This window comes from Sceloporus undulatus, chromosome 1 (assembly GCF_019175285.1).
Source record: "Sceloporus undulatus isolate JIND9_A2432 ecotype Alabama chromosome 1, SceUnd_v1.1, whole genome shotgun sequence".
In the NCBI taxonomy this organism is placed as follows: domain Eukaryota; kingdom Metazoa; phylum Chordata; class Lepidosauria; order Squamata; family Phrynosomatidae; genus Sceloporus; species Sceloporus undulatus.
In genome coordinates, this window is record NC_056522.1 from 122,835,294 (window position 1) to 122,854,844 (window position 19,551).

Genomic DNA, 19,551 nt, shown 5'->3' on the forward strand with positions numbered 1-19,551 from the left:
TTCTGCAGCAGTAATCATTCCGCCTCACTTGCAAGAATAAAATAGTAAAATATTAACATCCCTCCTGAGAAGAGATCACTACTCTTGGGCTAGCATAAATAATTGCAATGACTACACTGGAATGGCATCTTTATGCCATGGTTACAATCATCACTAGACCTAAATACCCCAAAGGCACCATATCCTGTCTGCTCTTGGAAGCTAAGCAGGACCATCCCTGGTTAATACTTGGACAGGAGACCATCAACAATTATATTTCTGCTGTAAACTATTATATTTCAGAGGAAAGCAATGGCAAACCACCTTTGAGTATTCCTTGCATAGGAAAACCCTATGAAATCCATGAGGTCACCATAAGTCATCAGGAAACTTGAAGGCGTGTGTGCACACATGCACATCACCACTATGTTCGTGATATATAACATCAATGCAGCTCCAATTCTGGCAGGACTCTACACAAAAGGAGAAAAGCTTCTTGGAATCGGGTGGCATGGTGGCCAAGGACCAGGGTGTACTTGAGATCCTATGTTCATTAAGTGATGGACCCCTCCTCCAATAATGGTATACTGATGCACCAACCCCCTAAAAAAGGGGGGATAACAGGGACGTAGCCAAGGGGGGGTTCTTGGGGTCCGGACCCCCCTTCCATTAGAAAAATGAATGGTGTGTGCTGCTGCGCCGCCGTGCCCAAGCCCCATTATAATGGTGGCACTTATAATGGTGGAAACCCCCCCCCTTCCTAAAATCCTGGCTACGTCCCTGGGGATAAGCAAAGGTATCCATCAAACCAACTTTTTCCTATTAAGTTTCCACAGCTACACTGGACAAGATTCAAACTAATATGGGAGCTAGACATGGCATCACAACCAACATGGACAATGATCAGGGATTCTGGGAGCTGAAGTCCAAAACAGATGGATAACCAAAGGCTGAGAACTGCAGTGCTGGATTATGACTGATGACACCAGAATGACGCCATCATCTACACCACAGTAGACTTTTGATGCAGTCTATGTGGGGCAGATTTTAGAAACTGCTAGGGAAATTTCTGTATGTGTATTGTGGAGGAGGGGGACCATTGCTGATCTGCAACATCGTGACTTATGCAGTGACTACACTGTTGGGAGATAAGAGGCAGAATTCACAGCAGGGAGCGGGGAGATTTGTCTGTACTGAGTTATTTTTCCTTTTACATTATTGGTAGGAGTACACAGAATGGGAAATATATTCTATACATCTACATAATAGTAGAGTAGGCTGGCAGCAAAATGGGATCGTAATTGTGGCCTGCCCACACTACTTATTGTTTGTCTGTCTTTTAATGTCCATAATTACATTTTAACTGAAGATTTCTTTGAATTCCAGGGAGGAAAACAAGTCAAATGAACCAGTCCTTGGGTTTGATTTTCACTGCACAAAATCTAGCTATCTTTACACAGAACTATGTTAAATTACTCCAGTACCAAAATGCTCAGAATTTTCAGTTTTACCAGAAAAGGGTGGACAGAAACAATAGCCCAGCATGGGCAGTTAAATCCTGACTTAAGAAGCTAAGGCGTGAATGTGTCCCATTCCCTGGGTGTCAGTAAGAAAACAAAGTTAAACTTAGCTCCCTATTATATTGAAACCAGAAAAATATGGTATAATAGTTTTGAAATAAGCACATAGATGAAGTCAAGGTTTAAAGTAGATTCATAAACTTTGGCTTGTTTGGAAACCATTAACCACAGTTCTGAGTATGAACACTACAACAACAATAAAAACTATGATTAATGGAGGCTTCCTGGCTTGCTCACTCATTCACACCAAGAAGATCCAACAGGCTGCACCTCAGCGTATGCAACTAGCACACATCCCGGCTAATGAAGGCATCATCTGACAAGCAAATACAATCACTGTTCGAAATTAACAGATCACACCATCTGTCAGGGATGCTTTGATTGAGAGTTCCTGCATGGCAGGGGTTAAGACTGGATGGTCATTGTGGTCTCTTCCAATTCTATGATTCTGTGTTTATTTAGGCAAAGTATGTTGTGGGCAAAGTGTGGACTATGGCTGTATGCAGCCCCCCCTTGGGCCACTTTTGTGATCCCACAAAATCCCTCTAGGGAATATGGATAACATCACCATATCTAGAGGCCCCCTGCTCCTCCCAAAAGTAAAAACAAACAAACAAACAAAAAATCTCATGCAAACCCTTTCCCTAAAATGCCTTCTATGGAGCGAGAAGGTATTTTCACCACATTTTGAGCCCAAGAGATAACTTTTTTAATAACAGAAAGCAGTTTTCACTTACTCCCTGTCACCTAGAAGGCATTTAACAACAAATATCTATACAGATTCAGTGGATGGGGGTGAAACCCTTCAACCTCTCCTTGGAGCTAATACAGCCACCTAGCCTTCCACAGTTTCCTGCCACTGATGTAGGAAAAAGTTTCCTTGAGACAACAAAGGACAGAGAGTATTTGGGAACAACCGGCCCCCATGACAATCTCTACCCCTCAACCAATGCTTTCCTTCAGATGGACAAGCCTAGTGATGTGAAGAAGTAGAAGAAGGAGGAGGAGGAGGGTTTTTACATGGTTTTACCTTTACTATGGAACTCTCCGTATGCAAGAGAATTCTCTAGCATCTTTGAGATTGTAAGAAGTTGGAGCATGAGCTTTCACAGACCTGGCCTACTACCTCAAATGCATGGATTGAACTTCTAATCAGACTATATGAATAGCAATAGAGATGCAAAACATGTGGGTATGTGATGTAATGACAAGTTCATTTTTTAACAATGTTTGAAAAGGCAGGAGGAAAGATGTTGTCTAAGACCAGGATAGGTGGGTGACCATATAGGGTTGGTGGTGGGAGTTTGGGAATGTGTTGTGTACAGACTGGGAAATAGAAGATGTGATCAACCGACTAAGAGCATCCTTGTGAGGGTGGGGTGTTAACCACTGTTACCATATGTGTAGCGTGTCAAGAAGCAATTGTCTCTGTTCAACCCAGGGCTGATGGACTGGAGTTTGTGGATACAATCTCATTTATTTTTAAATGTGTGGCTAAAACTTCTTTAAGAGCACATGATAATGCTTGCAAATAAACATTTTAATCCCACTGTAATTTTTTTAGCATGTCTTTCCACTGGCTTTTACCTATTTAATGTAACAGTATGGTTCTGTTATTTGTGTAATTTAAGAGCTGCCTTCAGGAATTTTTTTGATATCAAAAACAGGGCTATAATGAGGTCAAAACAAATGACTAAAGAAAAAAAGGTGAAATAATCTTTGTGTGTGTAAATGTGTTCAATTCACCTTATGGTGATTCCATGAATTTCATAGGGTTTTCTTAGGCAAGGAATACTCAAGATGTAGTTTTGTCGGTTCCTTCCTTTGAAATATAGCCTACAGCAATCTTCATCCTAACTAGTAAAATAAAATGCATTCTTTTGGAAGATACCCCAATTTTCTTATGAATTTAACTGCTTATTACAATTTTGACTGCCAATTACAAAAGTGAAATATACGTCCACCAGCTGAAACCTAATAAAAAGCATTATTCTTCTGAGTTTTATTTCAGAATTAATGACTTAATTTCATTCTATCCCCCCCCCCTCAAAGTCTTTGCTGTAACTCAAGCTCTTTAAGAATGAACATAGTTGCAATGGTTTCCACATAATCATTCTTCTTCCCCCCCCCCCGCCTCAAATATCAGATGATGTTTGAAGTTACTACTGAAAACCAAATCCTAAAATCAGAAAACTACAGCTTTGCTTATAATTAAAATATTTTATTCAATAATTAACTAAACACATAAACATAGACAGTACATATATACAAAAAGAAAAAGAAAGAAACCATCTTCTTTTTGAAATTGCTACTGAACATCCTTATATAGTCTAAGTATGTACTCACTAATCATTATCTACATTCCATTTATTAACCATCCTACGATGATAGAAACAAAAAACCAGAGTAAAACTTCATTATCTAACTTAAGCCCTAACACACTGGGTCTTATCTGTTTAGCATATTCTATAAATGTTTCCCATGTTTTCATATGTACCTGTACTGGTTTTCTCCTCATTAAATTAGCTTTGATTATAGCTGCCAGTCTGATCCAATGCAAATGTGGCTTTTCCAGAGGCTCTCATTAAAGTGACAGCTGAATCAAACATACAGATTACATTTTCTTTTATTTTCCCTGGGGGGAAACCAGTGCTTCACCTTGTGTGTATATGTGCCTTCATGCTGCCTTGTGACTTATAGGGAGTCCATTGATTTCATAGGGTTTTCTTAGGCAAAAAATACTCAGAGGTGGTTTTGCCACTTACTTACTCTGAAATATAGCCTACAGCACCTGGTATTTCATGGTGGTCACCATCCAAGTGGTAACCAGGACTGATCCTACTTAGATTTGCAAGATGAAAAAGGATATCGTGCCTTTAGGATATTTAGGCCCTTTTTATTGTGGTGCCATGGCTTTAAGTGGTTACCTTAATGCAACCCTAACATGGGGTTTTCTTGGCAAAAGTTGTTCAGAGGAGGTTTGGGCTTTAACTTGAGTACTAGCTTGGTTCAGTGTTTCTAAGCAACATTCATTTTCATCCCCCCCCCCATTCCTCACACATATACAGGCGCATACACATACATATACACCACTGTGGATTGATAAAGGATTCTGTGACATAAAAATTAGATTATAAATATGAATTCAGACAAGTTTAAGTCTGCTGTTTCTGACTGTCTTAAAATGTTTAATTCTTAAATAACAGATTAGTTTCTCCACATGTTGTTCTTGAATCACAGAAAACCATTTGAAAAGCCAACTAGAAGATTAAGTGGAATGGAGTTACTTGGCTGTTCTGTGGGCCATGGATCTATTCAGTAGCATCACTAGGGTGTGCAGGGAGTGTGGACCACACCAGGTAAAACCCAAAGGGGGAGTGACGCCACTGATCCTCAAACATTTGCATTTTCGCAGAAACAGGCTGTGCCGTTCACCTGAATCTTTTTAAATTGCTGAAGAGATGGTATGAGTGGGGTGGTATGAGTGGGGCAAAGTGGGAGGAGGAAGGAGAGGGTGCCAGTTTTTTAAAATAAATTTTTAAATTTTAATTGTGCAATTGATAGTCTTACAGCATTCATCTTTCTTCCTATCTTTCCTATCCTTTGCTATTCCCAAGCAATCTTTTTTTAACCCCCCCCCCATTTTATTTATTTACTTAGTTAAGGCTTCTACAGATGGGCGGCTGAACGCCACCCCTTTTTGCCCTGTATGGAGGCCGCAGCAACCACATGTCACGGCCTGCAGAGGGAGCAAAAAGAAGCCCAAAAAGGGGTCCGTGCAGCACCGTTTGGGTGCTACACCCAGCATGCGTCATCATTGTGCATGCTGTGTGTATGAGCGCATGTCAAGATGGTGCCCGGGCAGCATGGTGAAGGCTCAGAGCCCTCACTGCATGTACCATCTGGCACAAAGTGCCAGTCTGTACAGCCCCTTAGTTAGTTAAGGGATTTATATCCCACCTTTCTCTCCAAACAGAATTAATTTTCTCCCCACATGGGATTCATTCAACTTAAACTGCATTACTGCAACTGCAGAACTGTGTCAAAAACTATGTTAAAAAATAAGACGAAAGTTATGCTGGGCAAGGTATAGGGGAGGGAGATGGGATTAGGGGAAGTGCAGAAGAGTGCAATGGCAGTAGCAGCCACAACCACGCTATTGCAAAGACTTGTGGTAAAGACTGCTCACAAAACTGGTATGTTTGTCTTTTCATTTATCTGCATGATTGCAGTGAGAACAGGGCTTCTCCCAAGCCACATGAAACAGTCTATTTGAAGCCTTGAACGCAGCTCTTTGTTCACTGAACATAAAACATGAGACTACAGTACTTTCCTTTTAGAAATCAGAGGCTTCTATTATCACAGAGTGAGGTCAAAGGGGTGAGGGTGGCAAAATGCCAGCCCTCTTGAATCAAGGAGGTGAAGTTGACAGAAAAGAGGAAGCACATAATCAGCATGATGCTGTCTGCCTGTAGGGCCCAGCAAGAGATTTATATGGTAGCATATGCCAAGAGATCCAGGAGATGTCTTGTTTAGCTGACAGGAACACCTTCAGATAAAGCAAAAGATTTTGGACAGATGGATAGGTGAGCAGGGGATGGGCTTAACAGGCAGAAACAAAAGAGGGATAAAGAAAAATCACTGAGCTAATTTGATGTTTCCCAACAAAATATTTTAAAATAAAGATACTTGTGTTCTTACACAGTTCTTAGTCTATGTAGCTGCATAGAGACCAAAGTTCCAAAACCTATGGGGAAATTTTTACTTCTCGGCTTTTCATTTCCAAACAGGGATTTCTTCTTTCTTTCTCTGCTAGGTGAACATTTGTCTTTACACATGCTCATCCCCCTTATGCACACAGACTGTGTGAAAACAAGTGGAAATATCTGTTTGTACCTCATTGGCCATGTATGACTAGAGGTACAAAGAATCAGGGTCATCTTACCATTATCTCTGTAAATTCAATCAAAGAATCATTACATATTGCAGCAGATGGAGCTTTTCAGAGGGGATGTAGTTTTTTTATTTTGTTATGTTTTAATGGTGTTTTAATGTTTTTAACTTGTGTTTTGAACATCAAATTAAGTTTAAATGTGTTTTAACATTCATATTAAGAAATTTTAAATTGTACTTAGCATTTTTAGATGCTGTACACTGCCTTGAATCCCATGATGGGTGAAAGGCAAAATATAAATTGAAGAAATAAGTAAAGAAATAAATAAGAATCATATGAACAAGAGCGACAGACCACAGACACATTGTTCTCGATATAATTTTGATGGTCCTTTCAGCTACAGAATATTGTAAGACTCACCACTTCTGTTTGTCTCTTTCTAGCTACCTTCCCAAAGCATGTACTTCTCACCTCTGCCCCCTCCCCAACACACACTTGAATTCTTTCTTTAAGAAAGAAAGAAAAAGATGCAAATCATTAAACAGTAATGGAAAACATTTTCTACTTGTACAAATAGCCTGGTTAATAATGGATTACTAAGAACTGTCAGGGTTTCTCAGTATTACCAGAAAGCTTCTTGAGCTTCTTCCAAACACTTCATCTGGAGCTATCTGGCAGGAACTGAACTGAGGGTGTGCAAAACTGATAGCAGGTATGCAAAACCTGATCCCACAAGCAGATATTAACTACTTGTGAGTCCTGCATAACGTGACAACCCACCCAGAGGTGTAAATCACTGCCAGCAACTTAAGCTCATGGTAGTCAATTCATATATCTAGATAATTATTCACATGTTTAAGTATGTTGGCAGGGTTGAGGAACTGTTCTTCTCCAGGTGTTGTTAGATTATAACTCCTATCAACCCTGGCCAGTATATACAATGCCAAAGGATTCTGCAAAGTATAGAACATCTGGAGATCCACAGTTTCTCACCTGTGCTGTACAGACATGTATGAATAGCAAACGAGTAGAAGCCCACAAGGTCTATCTTGTATGAACTGGTTCTTAGAAGTGAACTACATGTTACATGCATCTTGGTAAATGTACTTTTTAAAATACAGCACCCAGAATTTCCCAGGAAGTAAGATTACTGATTCTATCCAAGTTCTCCTTACCATACCATAACAGAATTGCTAACAAGTGAGGGCCCGCTGAAAACCATAAACTAGTGGTACCATCTCACTACTGGCATAGAAATGACTTATGAGACAGTACATATTTACCAGTCATGTGTTTACATTAGGAAGTAGTGCATATTTTCAAGTACTACATGTTGGCATAAGACATGGAATAATCACCTTGTGGAGACTTCACATGACAAATGTAACATGTAGACTGATCCTAAGTCAGGAACAGTTCCAGCAGCAATGGAGTTGAACACAAGTTTAGGTATATGTTTGAACTTGTAGGCATTTTTTAAAATGAAATATTTACCAGGGTATGCATACTTGAATTATCTTTTTATCTGAACATTCGTACCAAATTTCAACCTGGCTATATTTATTGGCCTCCAGTCAAGGAAGAGAAAGACAGACAATTTTCTTCAGTGCTGGCAAGCTGAGACAACTCCATCATTAGCCACATGATTTACTTTACTTTTCTGCTTCAGTAAATAGTTCCAAAAATGTTCTTTTGTTCCTATCAGTCTACCTTTTCCATATATTATTGTTGTGTGTTTTCAAATCATTTCTGACTTATGGCAACCCTAAGATGACTCCATCATTGGGTTTTCTGGGTCTGAGAGTGTATCTCTCAACCAAAGTCACCCAGTGGGTTTTCATGGCCAAGCAGAGAACTGAACCCTGATCTTTAGAGTCGCACTCCAATCCTCAAACCACTACACCACACGGGCTCTCTTTTCCATATAGACATTACTAAGTATACTAATTTACATTCTCCACATTCTGAATAAAAATAATGTTAAAATTAAAAATATCGGACTGGGGACAGCAGTTTCCCCTTCCTTCCACTCTGAAGCCCCTAAACTCCCTTAGCCTGTGCTCCAAATTTAGGAACAAAGTAGAAGAGGTCTTCAACCATCTTCAGTTATATTTTTCACCTCTGAAGTGGAATCCTGGATGCTTTTCTGTGAGAGAAATGTCACTCTGTGTAATATCGTGTAACTGACCACTCTACAGTCATACATTAAGTTATGCTTCCCTATCGTCACAAAGCAAGCTTCATCTTAACTGTCACTGCTGCTCAGCCCCTTGCCATCTTAAGTAGTAAAAAACATGGAAATGAATGCTTCCAGTCTCCTAGACCTGGCCATACCTAAGAAGAAAAGAGGGCAGAGTAGGGACAGGGGCAGTAAGTCCCATTCACAGAATATTATATCTAAATGAGGTGTGATTTCAGACCAGGAAAGTGTGGTTTAAGCTCTGACTACAAGCCAAGGGTTCTTCCACACTATAAATTATAGGTTGCGGCTACAAGAACGAACATCACCACCACCATGGAGCCCTGGTGGCGCAGTGGGTAAATGCCTGTACTGCAGCCATTCACTCAAAACCACAAGGTTGCGAGTTCAAGACCAGCAAAAGGGCCCAAGCTCGACTCAGGCTTGCATCCTTCTGAGGTCACTAAAATGAGTACCCAGACTGTTGGGGGCAAATTAGCTTACTTGCTGTTCACCGCTATGATCTTTGGAATAGCGGTATATAAATAAAACAAATTATTATTATTATTATTATTATACAAAGAACTGAAAAGATCTCGTGCCTTCTGAGTCTTCATGTGCTCTTGGCATTCTTCTAAGAACCTGGTGACCTGCCCCTCACACCTGGGTGGATAACAGCTCCAGCTGAATTGCTCTCAGCTCCACCCACTTTGCGTTCAGCTGTCTCAAGCATTTTTGAGCATTTTGGAGTCAGATGCACTCTATGAACTCAAGATTCTGCACTTGCTACACAGTGGAAGAGTCCATTGAAGTTCATTATTTAGCAATCCCTGAAGAGGTAGAATCTTCCCTGAGGGAAATGATTTGGAGTAGCAGACATAGCAGAAATAGTAAGCCAGCAGTGCTTCCCAAGTGGAAACAGGAGGATGGGAATATCAGTGGCTTCTAGTTATCATCAGGGATAAGAGATCAGAATACTCCCAAGAGAGTATTGCCCAAGAATATTTTCAGAAATGTCTCCCCAAAATTATTCCCTGCATATTGAAACCATACTTGGGTTCTTTATAGAATATTCCAAAAATGTCACAGAACTGTAATATACATTCTTCTGCTCCACTGATCATATCCTGCATCCCCCATCCTATTGCAACTACTCTTCACCATCTTACCACTCCTGCTGCTTCTGCCTCCATCCATCCTCATCTCTGCCATGGCTGCAGTCATTCCCCTCCCTGCCACTGTTGCTTTCTTCCATCTTTCCCTCCATGCTCCTTCTCTCCCACCTCTCTGAAGGTGGGTGGCTGACACAGAATAGGGATCCTGTTGATGTATCACCCACTTTGCTGCTTAACAAACTTATTTCCTAAGCTGGTTCATTTGGTCTTGTCAATTATGCTGAAGGCCTCCCGGGCTGACTGTGCGGTTGTCCGGGAAAGCAGCCAAAGGGCTGATAAGGCAGCTAGTTCTCAAACAAACAACCCCCTCCCAGCACAGCAAAGTCAGTGTAAGCTACACAGTCCTAGAGAGTTGCAGTAGCTTTACCAAAAGGGATTACCAAAAGAATTGTCAGACGGTCCGAGGTTCAGGGTAACAGATAGGCAGATCGATGAAGCAGTCGAAGGTCAAGGTTTCCGGGTAGTCAAGACAAGAAGCCAAGGAGCCAGAGACAGAGTCTTTATCCTAAAAGAGTCAGATATCCACTGGCAAAGAACCACACATGCTCCAGGTGCTTAAGAAGGCAAGGAGCTGGCCTTCAGCTGTGCCTGATTACGAAGACGCTTCTGATAAAGCCTCCGAGATCTTCGAAGGCCCTCTCTTTCTGCTCGACGCTCATTGAAGGTAGGCACACTGCCCAGATCCTCCTCCATGTCCACAGCCTCGGCACCAGGCAAACTTGACTGCTGAACCTCTGGAGGGGCCATAGACTCTGCTCCAGCAGAACTAGGGCCAGCCTCTGGCTCCTCCATTACAGGTTCAAGCCCCTGGGGCTCTGGCTCCTCCATTATAGATTCGGATCCCAGAGGCTCTAGCTCATCCTCTGAGTCCTCCAAGCCATCTTCCAGGCTGGGCATGACAGCGGTGGGACTTCAACATCCATGCTGAGGTTGATCTTTAGGAATGCATATGCACAGTTAAAAGTGCTGTGCTAGCTGTGATGGTTCCTGAACACTTCAAATCTTCAGTGATGCACATCTTGGGTCTCCTCTTGTGAAAAAAGCAGAATATGAAACAAACAAATAAAAACTAGCTGCCTCCACCAAAGATAGCTCTCTATAGAGCCAGCTGTTGCCTGCCTGTGAGTCTTCACTGAGTCAGGGCAGGGACGAGTTGAGAAACTGATGCAGAAACTGCTGACATATCTTGGATACAGTTCCAAAAATTACACAAAGTGATCAATCCTCTTGTTAAATGGATTACACTGCTTGAATTTGATCAGCCAAAAATAAGCAAAGTTCTTGAATGTATCACAAATTTAAGCTATCATTCTGAGAGGCTACATCTTGACAATTCCCTCTCCAAACAAGATGAACAGGAGGTGATGATGAAAATTTATCAAACAAGAAATTTGCATTTTCATTTTAACATTTAAGCATGAATGATTTTAAAAAAAATTGTATTGAAGAAACATATTAATAAATAATATGGTTTAAATATATTTTTAATATAAAAACAAATGGATTGTTTAAAATATATTTAACAAATATTAAAGAAAAATTATCACAAATTCTTGGTTTGGATAATATATCTCCAAATGTTTATTCTTGAAAATGTTACAACACTAGTTATGATGTTTTTAAGTTGTCTCTAGCACCTCCAGTTGTTAGAAAATATCAGGAACCATGTGCATCTAGCACTTCTTCAACTATCCCAATTTGGAAGAGAGACAATGTGGCATAAAGCTTTGAGCTTTGGACCCAACTATGGGGAGACCATGGTTTGATTCCTGGCTCAGCCAGGAAACTCACTGGGTGACCTTGGTCAAGTCATATACTCTCAGCCTCAGGGAAGACAATGGCAAACCTCCTCTGAAGAAATCATGGCAAGAAAACCCCATGATTGCTTTGGCTTAGGGTCATTGTAAGTTGTAAATGACTTGAAGGCACACAACAGAGACAGAGTCCTAAGTAGTTCTCTGTCATCCCACTTTTTCATAAAACTTTAAAACACATCAGTTTCTCTCTCCTCCTCTGACTTCAGCTTACTTGAACCGCTTCAAACTGAGTTCAAAGTGCAAAAGTAGTTTGCAATTAATTCAGAATGGAAAGAGAGAAGAGGTGGAGGCAGAATCTTGCCCTTCCCTATACTCAGGCAGAAGCAAACTGGAGCAGCCTCTCCTAGCTCATGTGTTCTTCCTCATTAATAACAAACTTTGCTGCACATGTCCCATTCTTCTTCTGCGAAATGATGGGAGGGTATGATTTTGTTCGTGGGCTATCCAGAAGCTTATGTTTGCCGCTGTCTAAACAGAATTCTGGATTACATAGGCCTTTGGTCTGATGTAGCAAGAATCTTGTTATGTAGATCTCTCTGCCTCCCTCAAACTACTTATATATTGGGAAAAGAGAAAGAAGCAAGGTTGCCAAGAAGTCTAAAGGTCTAAATGAGTGATGCTCTTGATGATGACAAGAGCAGAACTGATGCATTCCTCCCCGAAGGATGATGATGATGATGAATCTTAATTTTTATTTCTTACTCTCCTCCCCCCAAGGCTCAAGGCAGGGAACAACACAGATTAACCACACATAAAATCATTTAAACACTGTAAAAACACTGTTAAAACATATAAACCTAGGACACATTTAACTTATCCACTATAACTTAAAATATCCTAATAAAATTAATACTTTAAAATCTATTGGGTAGGCCTGCCAAAAGAGATAGGTCTTTAATACCCTTTTAAATTCTGACAGCATATTTAGCTGTCAATTCTCTTCAAGCAGGTCATTCCACTGTCTAGGGACAGCTGCTGAAAATCCCTCTGAGGCTGCACCCATACTGCAGAAATAATCCAGTTTGACACCACTCTAACTGCCATGGCTGAACGCTATGGAATTCTCACAGAGGAAGATATATGTCTCAGTTCCCAGAATTCCATAGCACTGAGCCATAGCATGTCAACCTGGATTATTTCTGCAGTGCGGATACAGCCTGAGTGACAGTTGCCAGTCTAGTCCAGGCCTGCTGAAGTAAAGTAGATTATATGCATCCTGTAGATAATCTGGACCCAAACCATGTAGGGCTTTAAAGGTAATAATCAACACTTTATACTTTGCCTGGAAACTAACTGGCAGCCAGTGTAGTAATTTTAATATAGTTATTATATGCCCACTCCTAGATGGATCTGAGTTTTGATTTGACCCTATCTCCCAGAATGAATGGGAAAACTGTACAATCCAGGAGGCCATCCCCACTGAAAAGTCAGAGAGAATCTCATCATTCTTGTGATCAAGTTTCTTTAACACAAATTGGCTACTCACAAGCCTATTACTATAGGCAAGTATTTGTCTTTTTTAAGCACAAAAAGACATGAATATCTCATAAACGGCAATGTCCTTCAAAGTCAGAAAATATATCAAAGAAAACATCCACATGTTTCCTCAGAGCAACTCTGGGGCTTTATAAAACAGAAAGTGCTTTGAAAGGGTAACTCTGCTTACAGAGATCCATCTTGGTCATTATTCAGCTAGAACAAAAGAAAATACACAGGCCTGAACAATGAAGCCCTACTAAATCAGCTTTGATTTCAGGTTGTTATTGTTATTTTATATTAATCATGTGGATTACTGCCTACACTTCAAGTTTCACAATATCAGCTGAAGGCCACCTGGGTACGAATAAACAAACAAAAGTATTATTACAAAGTGACTTCCCTTCACCCTTTCCTAACACAGAGAACAACCAAGTTTCAATTTTAACAAAAGCAAACTTTTTATAAAGCAACTGTCACTAAGATCTAATCTCATTAACTCCTACCTCCACTGTTGGCTGTTACGCAATTTATTACTATCATCTCTTTAGCTGCAGACACTCCCTTTCCAAACAGATTACAGATACAAAACTGATATGCAAGTGCAAACAAAATATATGTTGTTTTTATGGAAAAATCTTGCTTTAAGGCTGTTGAAATCCTGTGATGGCTGAAGATCCAAAGGGAAGTCAAATAACAGCAAAAACAGTATAGGCAACAGAGACACTAAGGGTGTTTTCTCAAAAAATCACTATGCAGGACACCAGTATGCTGAGATGCCAAACAGCAGCGAGCGTCAACTGTGCCAGGATCAGGAGAGCATCAATAACCAGTTTCAGAAGCACCACATTCCATAAAGGACTGACTGCCAGTCTTTTTGGCAAGTGCATTACAAATTGGGTCCAGTGTGTGGGGCATCGCTATGGTTTTCCCCACTAGCCCATTAAGCTGGGTAAGAATCAGCAACATAGTGTACCACAATAAAATGTATGGGATCTCCAGTTTGTAAACAGGAGGGTCACAAACACCTTCCTGTACCACTTGTGGCACACATGCCATAGAGCTCAGAAAAAGCCCCACTCATTTCAACTGAAGCCGAACCAGTGTGGTGTAGTGGTTTGAGTGTTGTACTACGACTGTGGAGACCAAGGTTTGATTCCCAGCTTGGCAATGGAAACCCACTGGGGGACCTTGGCAAGTCATATGCTCTCAGCTTCAGGGGAAAGCAATGGCAAACCTCCTCTGAACAAATCTTGCCTAGAAAATCCCATGATAGGGTCGCCTTAGGGTTGCCATAAGTTGGAAACAACTTGAAGGCACACAACAACAACATCACTAGATCGGCAGTGCCATTGCTTTGGACAGTTCTGGTAAAATAGCCCTCCCTCCAGTCCATCTGCCTTGGTCCAGGCCTTGGAGGTGGAGAGGAACTGCTGGACCTCTTACCCTCTCCCTCCACCACTCCCTTCTCCTTCTGTGTCATGTCTTTTTAGATTGTAAGCCCAAGGGCAGGGAACCGTCTAACTAAAAAGATTGCATGTACAGCGCTGTGTAAATTTACAGCGCTTCATAAATAAAGGTTAATAATAATAAATAATAATAAAATCCCATCTGGAATTTAATTTCTGTTCTGCCCCACTACATTTCTCTACACCCACTGAAAATGTAAGGACTCTTTCATATACCACAAAGAAACAAACTGAGGTTTACTAGGCCCAGGCAGGGAACTTTGTCAACCTGTCCTGGATAGGATCACGCTTCCCCTAAAAGACGAAGTGCATAGTTTGGGAGTACTCCTAGATCCGTCTCTGCAATTGTCATCTCAAGTAGATGCGACGGCTAGAAGTGCTTGGTATCAACTTCGGTTGATACACCAACTGCACCCTTACCTGGACCAAAGGACCTTGAAGCAGTGGTACTTGCACTGGTAATCTCTCGTTTAGATTTCTGTAATGCGCTCTACATGGGGCTACCTTTGTACCAAGTTTGGAAGTTTCAGTTAGTTGAAAATGCAGCAGCTAAATTGGTCACCGGAGCATCGAGGTTTGACCATATAACACCAATACTAAAATCTCTGCACTGGCTGCCGCTTAGCTTCCGGGCGCAATACAAAGTGTTGGTTATTACCTTTAAAGCCCTAAATGGCTTGAGCCCGAGTTACTTGCGGGAACGCCTCTCCCTACACAATCCACCCTACACTCTCAGAATATCTGGGAAGAAATCACTAGACTGCGTAAATACCAGGCTAGTGACCACTTCCCACAGAGCATTTTCTGCCATGGCCCCCAAGTTGTGGAATGATTGGCTGGAAGATATCCATCTTATTACCACCTTGGATGCTTTCAAGAAGGCACTGAAGACGGATCTCTTTCAGCGAGCCTACCCACCAAACCTGCTGTAAAATCCTCACCCCTGTTAGTATTGTATGTTTTTTATGGAGAGTCGACCAACTGTATTGAATTGATAGTAATGTATATTTGTTATGCTATGTATTTGATATGTTTTTATTGTTGAAATTTGCTGGCTCCTGTAGCCCCGCCTCGATCCGCAGGGAGAGGCAGGAAATAGAAATAAATTTTGTTGTTGTTCTTGTTACTACAAGCCACACCTTGGAAAGGGACTACACTCCCCATAATTCCCCCTATCAACACCACCATGGTATCATGGAGATTCTAAGAAGACTAAACTCAAGCAAATAAAGTTTTCCAGGCTCTGTCATGTACCCTCTCCAGGATGCTACAGATACCACACTCCTGAATGACTGGTGCATGTGGATGCCAACATATATCTTGCATTCACATTTTATGTGATTTAGATACAAACCTGCTAGATTTTAAGCATACACCTGAAAATGTGAAGTGCCTACTGGTCCAAGAAAATGTTAAATGAAGTGAGGTATAAATTGATGAAAAGGAATCAAGGGAGGAAAAAGAAAATGAGAAGGGAAAGAAGGAAGAATGTTTTTCCCCCTCTGCAATGCACTAGGCTCAACCTAAGACAGCAGGAACCACTTGTTTACAGAATTAAAAGTTAAATGAACAACTGAAAAAGCACCACCAGAGTTTTTTTAAGCAAACAAACAAACATGCATTTAAAAGAAGAATAGATTATATGAGAGAGACACTGCTTTAGGACCCAGAACGTAAGCAACTGAGGGTTGTTTTGCTCTGGGCACGTGGTATCATCAGTGTGCAACTTGGCTTCTCCCTCCCAGCATTCTTAGCATTTCTTGACCCCCAATGGTGTCTAGAATGTGACAGAAAAGACTCCTATTAAAGACGGGTGACTGCCATCTATTTTCATTCTACTCATGCACCAGCAGCTGTGTGTGTAATGTTGTGTTTAAATTGCTAGCTCTTGGCAGAAAAGAGGAGAAGCAGCACATGAGAAAAGCACACAATTCCCTGCTCCTTGGCTCCAGGGCAATATAAAATATAATTTCTTCCCTTGGGATGGAGAATTTGAGTTTTTTTGGTTTGTTCAGTTTTCAAACATGAAAGAAGTGACAAAACAATTTCATTTCTTCTAAGGCTTTGGGGGAACTTTACCAAACCAAATCTTTATATGTCTAATTCTCTCTCGCCCAACACTCACACTTTAAAATCTTAATTTGGAAGAACCCTTAGAAGCAAACATTTCACATTAGACATCCCTATGATTTTACCAGCCATTAGAGAAGGAATGAGGAACATATGGCCTTCTAAATATTATTGTACTACAACTCCCATCATGCTGGACAACACTAACAATGAGAAAGGCCAGGTAGTCCAACATCACCAAGAGGGCCATGTATTCCACAGTCCTACTTTAGAGAATCTGTTTTATATCCATAGCCCTGTTCCCAAAATATATATTATCTCCAACTGAAGTAACATTTCCCATGGCCTTTCAAACCACTCTTGGGTATTTGAGGGTTTTCAGGAAGTCACAGAGAACTCCATTTTTATTTTTCTAACCCTACCCTGCACACAGCAATTATTTTTGCCACATTTTGTAAAATGTAATGTGTACTGTTAAAAGAAAACGCCTAAAGCCTCACTCTTCAAGTCTGCACATTTACTGGTGAAAGATATTTGCTTCTTCCCCTTTGGGGAAGAAAAAAGGAGCAGAAATGGAAGAAAATTATTTCCTATCTAAGCGTAACTCCCTGATGAAGGGGGGGGGGGAAACAACCATCCCCACCGCCACCACTTTCCTTGACACCACTTCCAGGAACAATTACATTTTCAGAGCCAGAAGGAGATTTATCAGAGTGAACGGTTTGGGAGTGAGGTTAGTTCTCAGGGAATTTGTAAGGAGTTTTTCCTCCAGTTACCTTGGTGACGGCTACCTTGGCACCCTTGTTGATCAGCTGCACAACATTATCCACTTGCCCTTTGTATGCAGCTATGAGAAGGCGTTCAGAAAGCACGGCGACCACATCCTGCTGGCTCATGAATTAGGAGAGAATGGCTTTCCTCGGGACAAGCAGTGGACAAGCGTCTTCAGTCCAAAACAAAGAGCTTCACATCGGTCCAACTGCAGCGCACAGGGGGACTCCAGTTTGGTGGCAGAAGGTTGGATCTGTTGCTATGCCATCTTCTCCATCTATGGATTGGAGCAGGATGGAAAGGGGAGGGAAGGAAAGAAACAAAACACAGTATCAGTCGCATCTTAGAAACCAAAACAAAAGAGCTCAAAAACATCTTCAGGAAGGAGGGGCAGAAGATACCTGAAAATTACAAAGATTAGACTCACCGAATTTCTATGCATAACAGAAAGGATCTGAATAAGATATACTTTCTCTTATATGCTATCCACCTGTTTTAAGAAGGATGACAACCATAACACAACAGGCAAATGGTACTACATTTCTAACTCCATAGAGCAGCCAATGTGTGAAACACTGAGGGGAAACAGCATGCCGTTCGAAGACCATCCTCTTTCCTTCAGTGGCTCCAGGATGCTCACTTATAAGCTTGCTCTTTCTTCACAGCCTTTCCAGTAATGACAGAAGCACCGCACCTCCTCCCTTATTGTTGGCCCTCCCTCTCCCAGAGTACAGCCTCCAGCATGAGCAGGCATCCATCAATTATCCATGTCTCAATTCCTTCCACCTGTAGCCTCACAAGTGTTCAAGCATATCATAAAGCTGACTTGGTCTGTGCACTCAACTATCAGATGCCTTAATTGTTAAGACTTTGGTTCCCCCTCCCTCTCTGCAATGAAAAAGCAAACAGTAAAGTCACTGAAGAATCTCTAATTTGAAAAAAAAATCAAATCAATTAATTAGTCCACCTGCTCATATATGTCAACAGAAGTTATCCTTACAGCTGTAAACTGCTTAGAGACTGCTTAGTTCATTACGAAGTGGTATATAAATGAAGCTGCTATTGCTATCCTTAAACCAGGGGGAAGGAGAAGGACATAATCCAGCCTCATCCAGTTGATGAAACAAAAACCTTGGTTGTTTGGGGGCAAGACTTGGGCTCAGATTGTCAATATAGGATGAGGTAGCAAAATGGACTGTATCATTTCATCATTCTACTATTTCTCTTTCCAGTCTTCCTCTATAGGTCTTTTGTGCAAGGGCCGCTGTTCTACAAAGGATGGCTGAAAAGAGAAAAAACATAATTGGAATATATCCACAGATTCCAGTCTATCAGCAACAGGTTGAACAGAGACAATGGTTTCCTGGCACACTACATACATTCTAACACTACCTAATTCCCACCTGCCTGGGTCCTCATGAGGGTGTCCTTGACCAGTTCATCACATCCCCTCTCTGGTTCCCACTCTACATTCCAAAACTCATTCATATGCTATTCAGTGCCACGCAGCAAGGACGCCCTCATTACGTGCGAGGGGTGTCTAGAAGCACTGCCCCTTGCATGTGATGAGGGTGTCCTTTTCAGCCCATCTGTACCAGGACACAGTCTTTTAATTTTAATTACATGTACGCTGTGCAGAGATTTATCTGCATCTTTAGATTTGAATCTGAACTAAGTACAGTACAAATAAATGACACCTATGTAGTAAAAAAAACCCACCTTATTTGTTTACCATATATTTTACAATAATTCCATCTGCCCATAAAAGACACAAGTTTGACGTGTCTCCTTTGCATGAAAGTGATATTTTGTATTGTGGATTGACTGTAGTTATTATAGCTTTATAACTGACTCCTTTAAAAAATCTTCAATTACAGTTTTTCTCAGTATTTGGGAAAGCACAAGAGGAACTCTTTAATCCATGTATTCTGTTTGCGTACTATTTTGATGATAACTTATAATCACTAAAGGTGGAAAAGTACTTTGCTTTCGCAGACTCATTCAACTGAAAAACATTATCATTAGTATTGACAAATATAAACTGACTAGTAATGCGAAAACAATAATTGTAGCTACAGATTGCTTGGTTTGTTTTCCAAATCGGTGCTCACTGGACTATATATTTAATACCTAGTTATCTT

General features: G+C 41.0%; 1 protein-coding gene across 8 annotated transcripts in view; it reads right to left on the reverse strand.

Moving 5' to 3' along the window:
• ANKRD6 (ankyrin repeat domain 6) overlaps window positions 1-19,551 on the reverse strand; it is a 118,164-nt gene that overhangs the window by 32,706 nt on the left and 65,907 nt on the right. For 5 of the 8 annotated variants that reach the window (XM_042466457.1, XM_042466472.1, XM_042466509.1 and 2 more), the window contains exon 2: window positions 17,416-17,687. In XM_042466457.1, the coding sequence (XP_042322391.1) occupies window positions 17,416-17,535 (120 nt within the window). In that variant the 5' untranslated portion in view covers window positions 17,536-17,687. The other 3 variants (XM_042466449.1, XM_042466463.1, XM_042466488.1) reach the window with 3 other exon arrangements.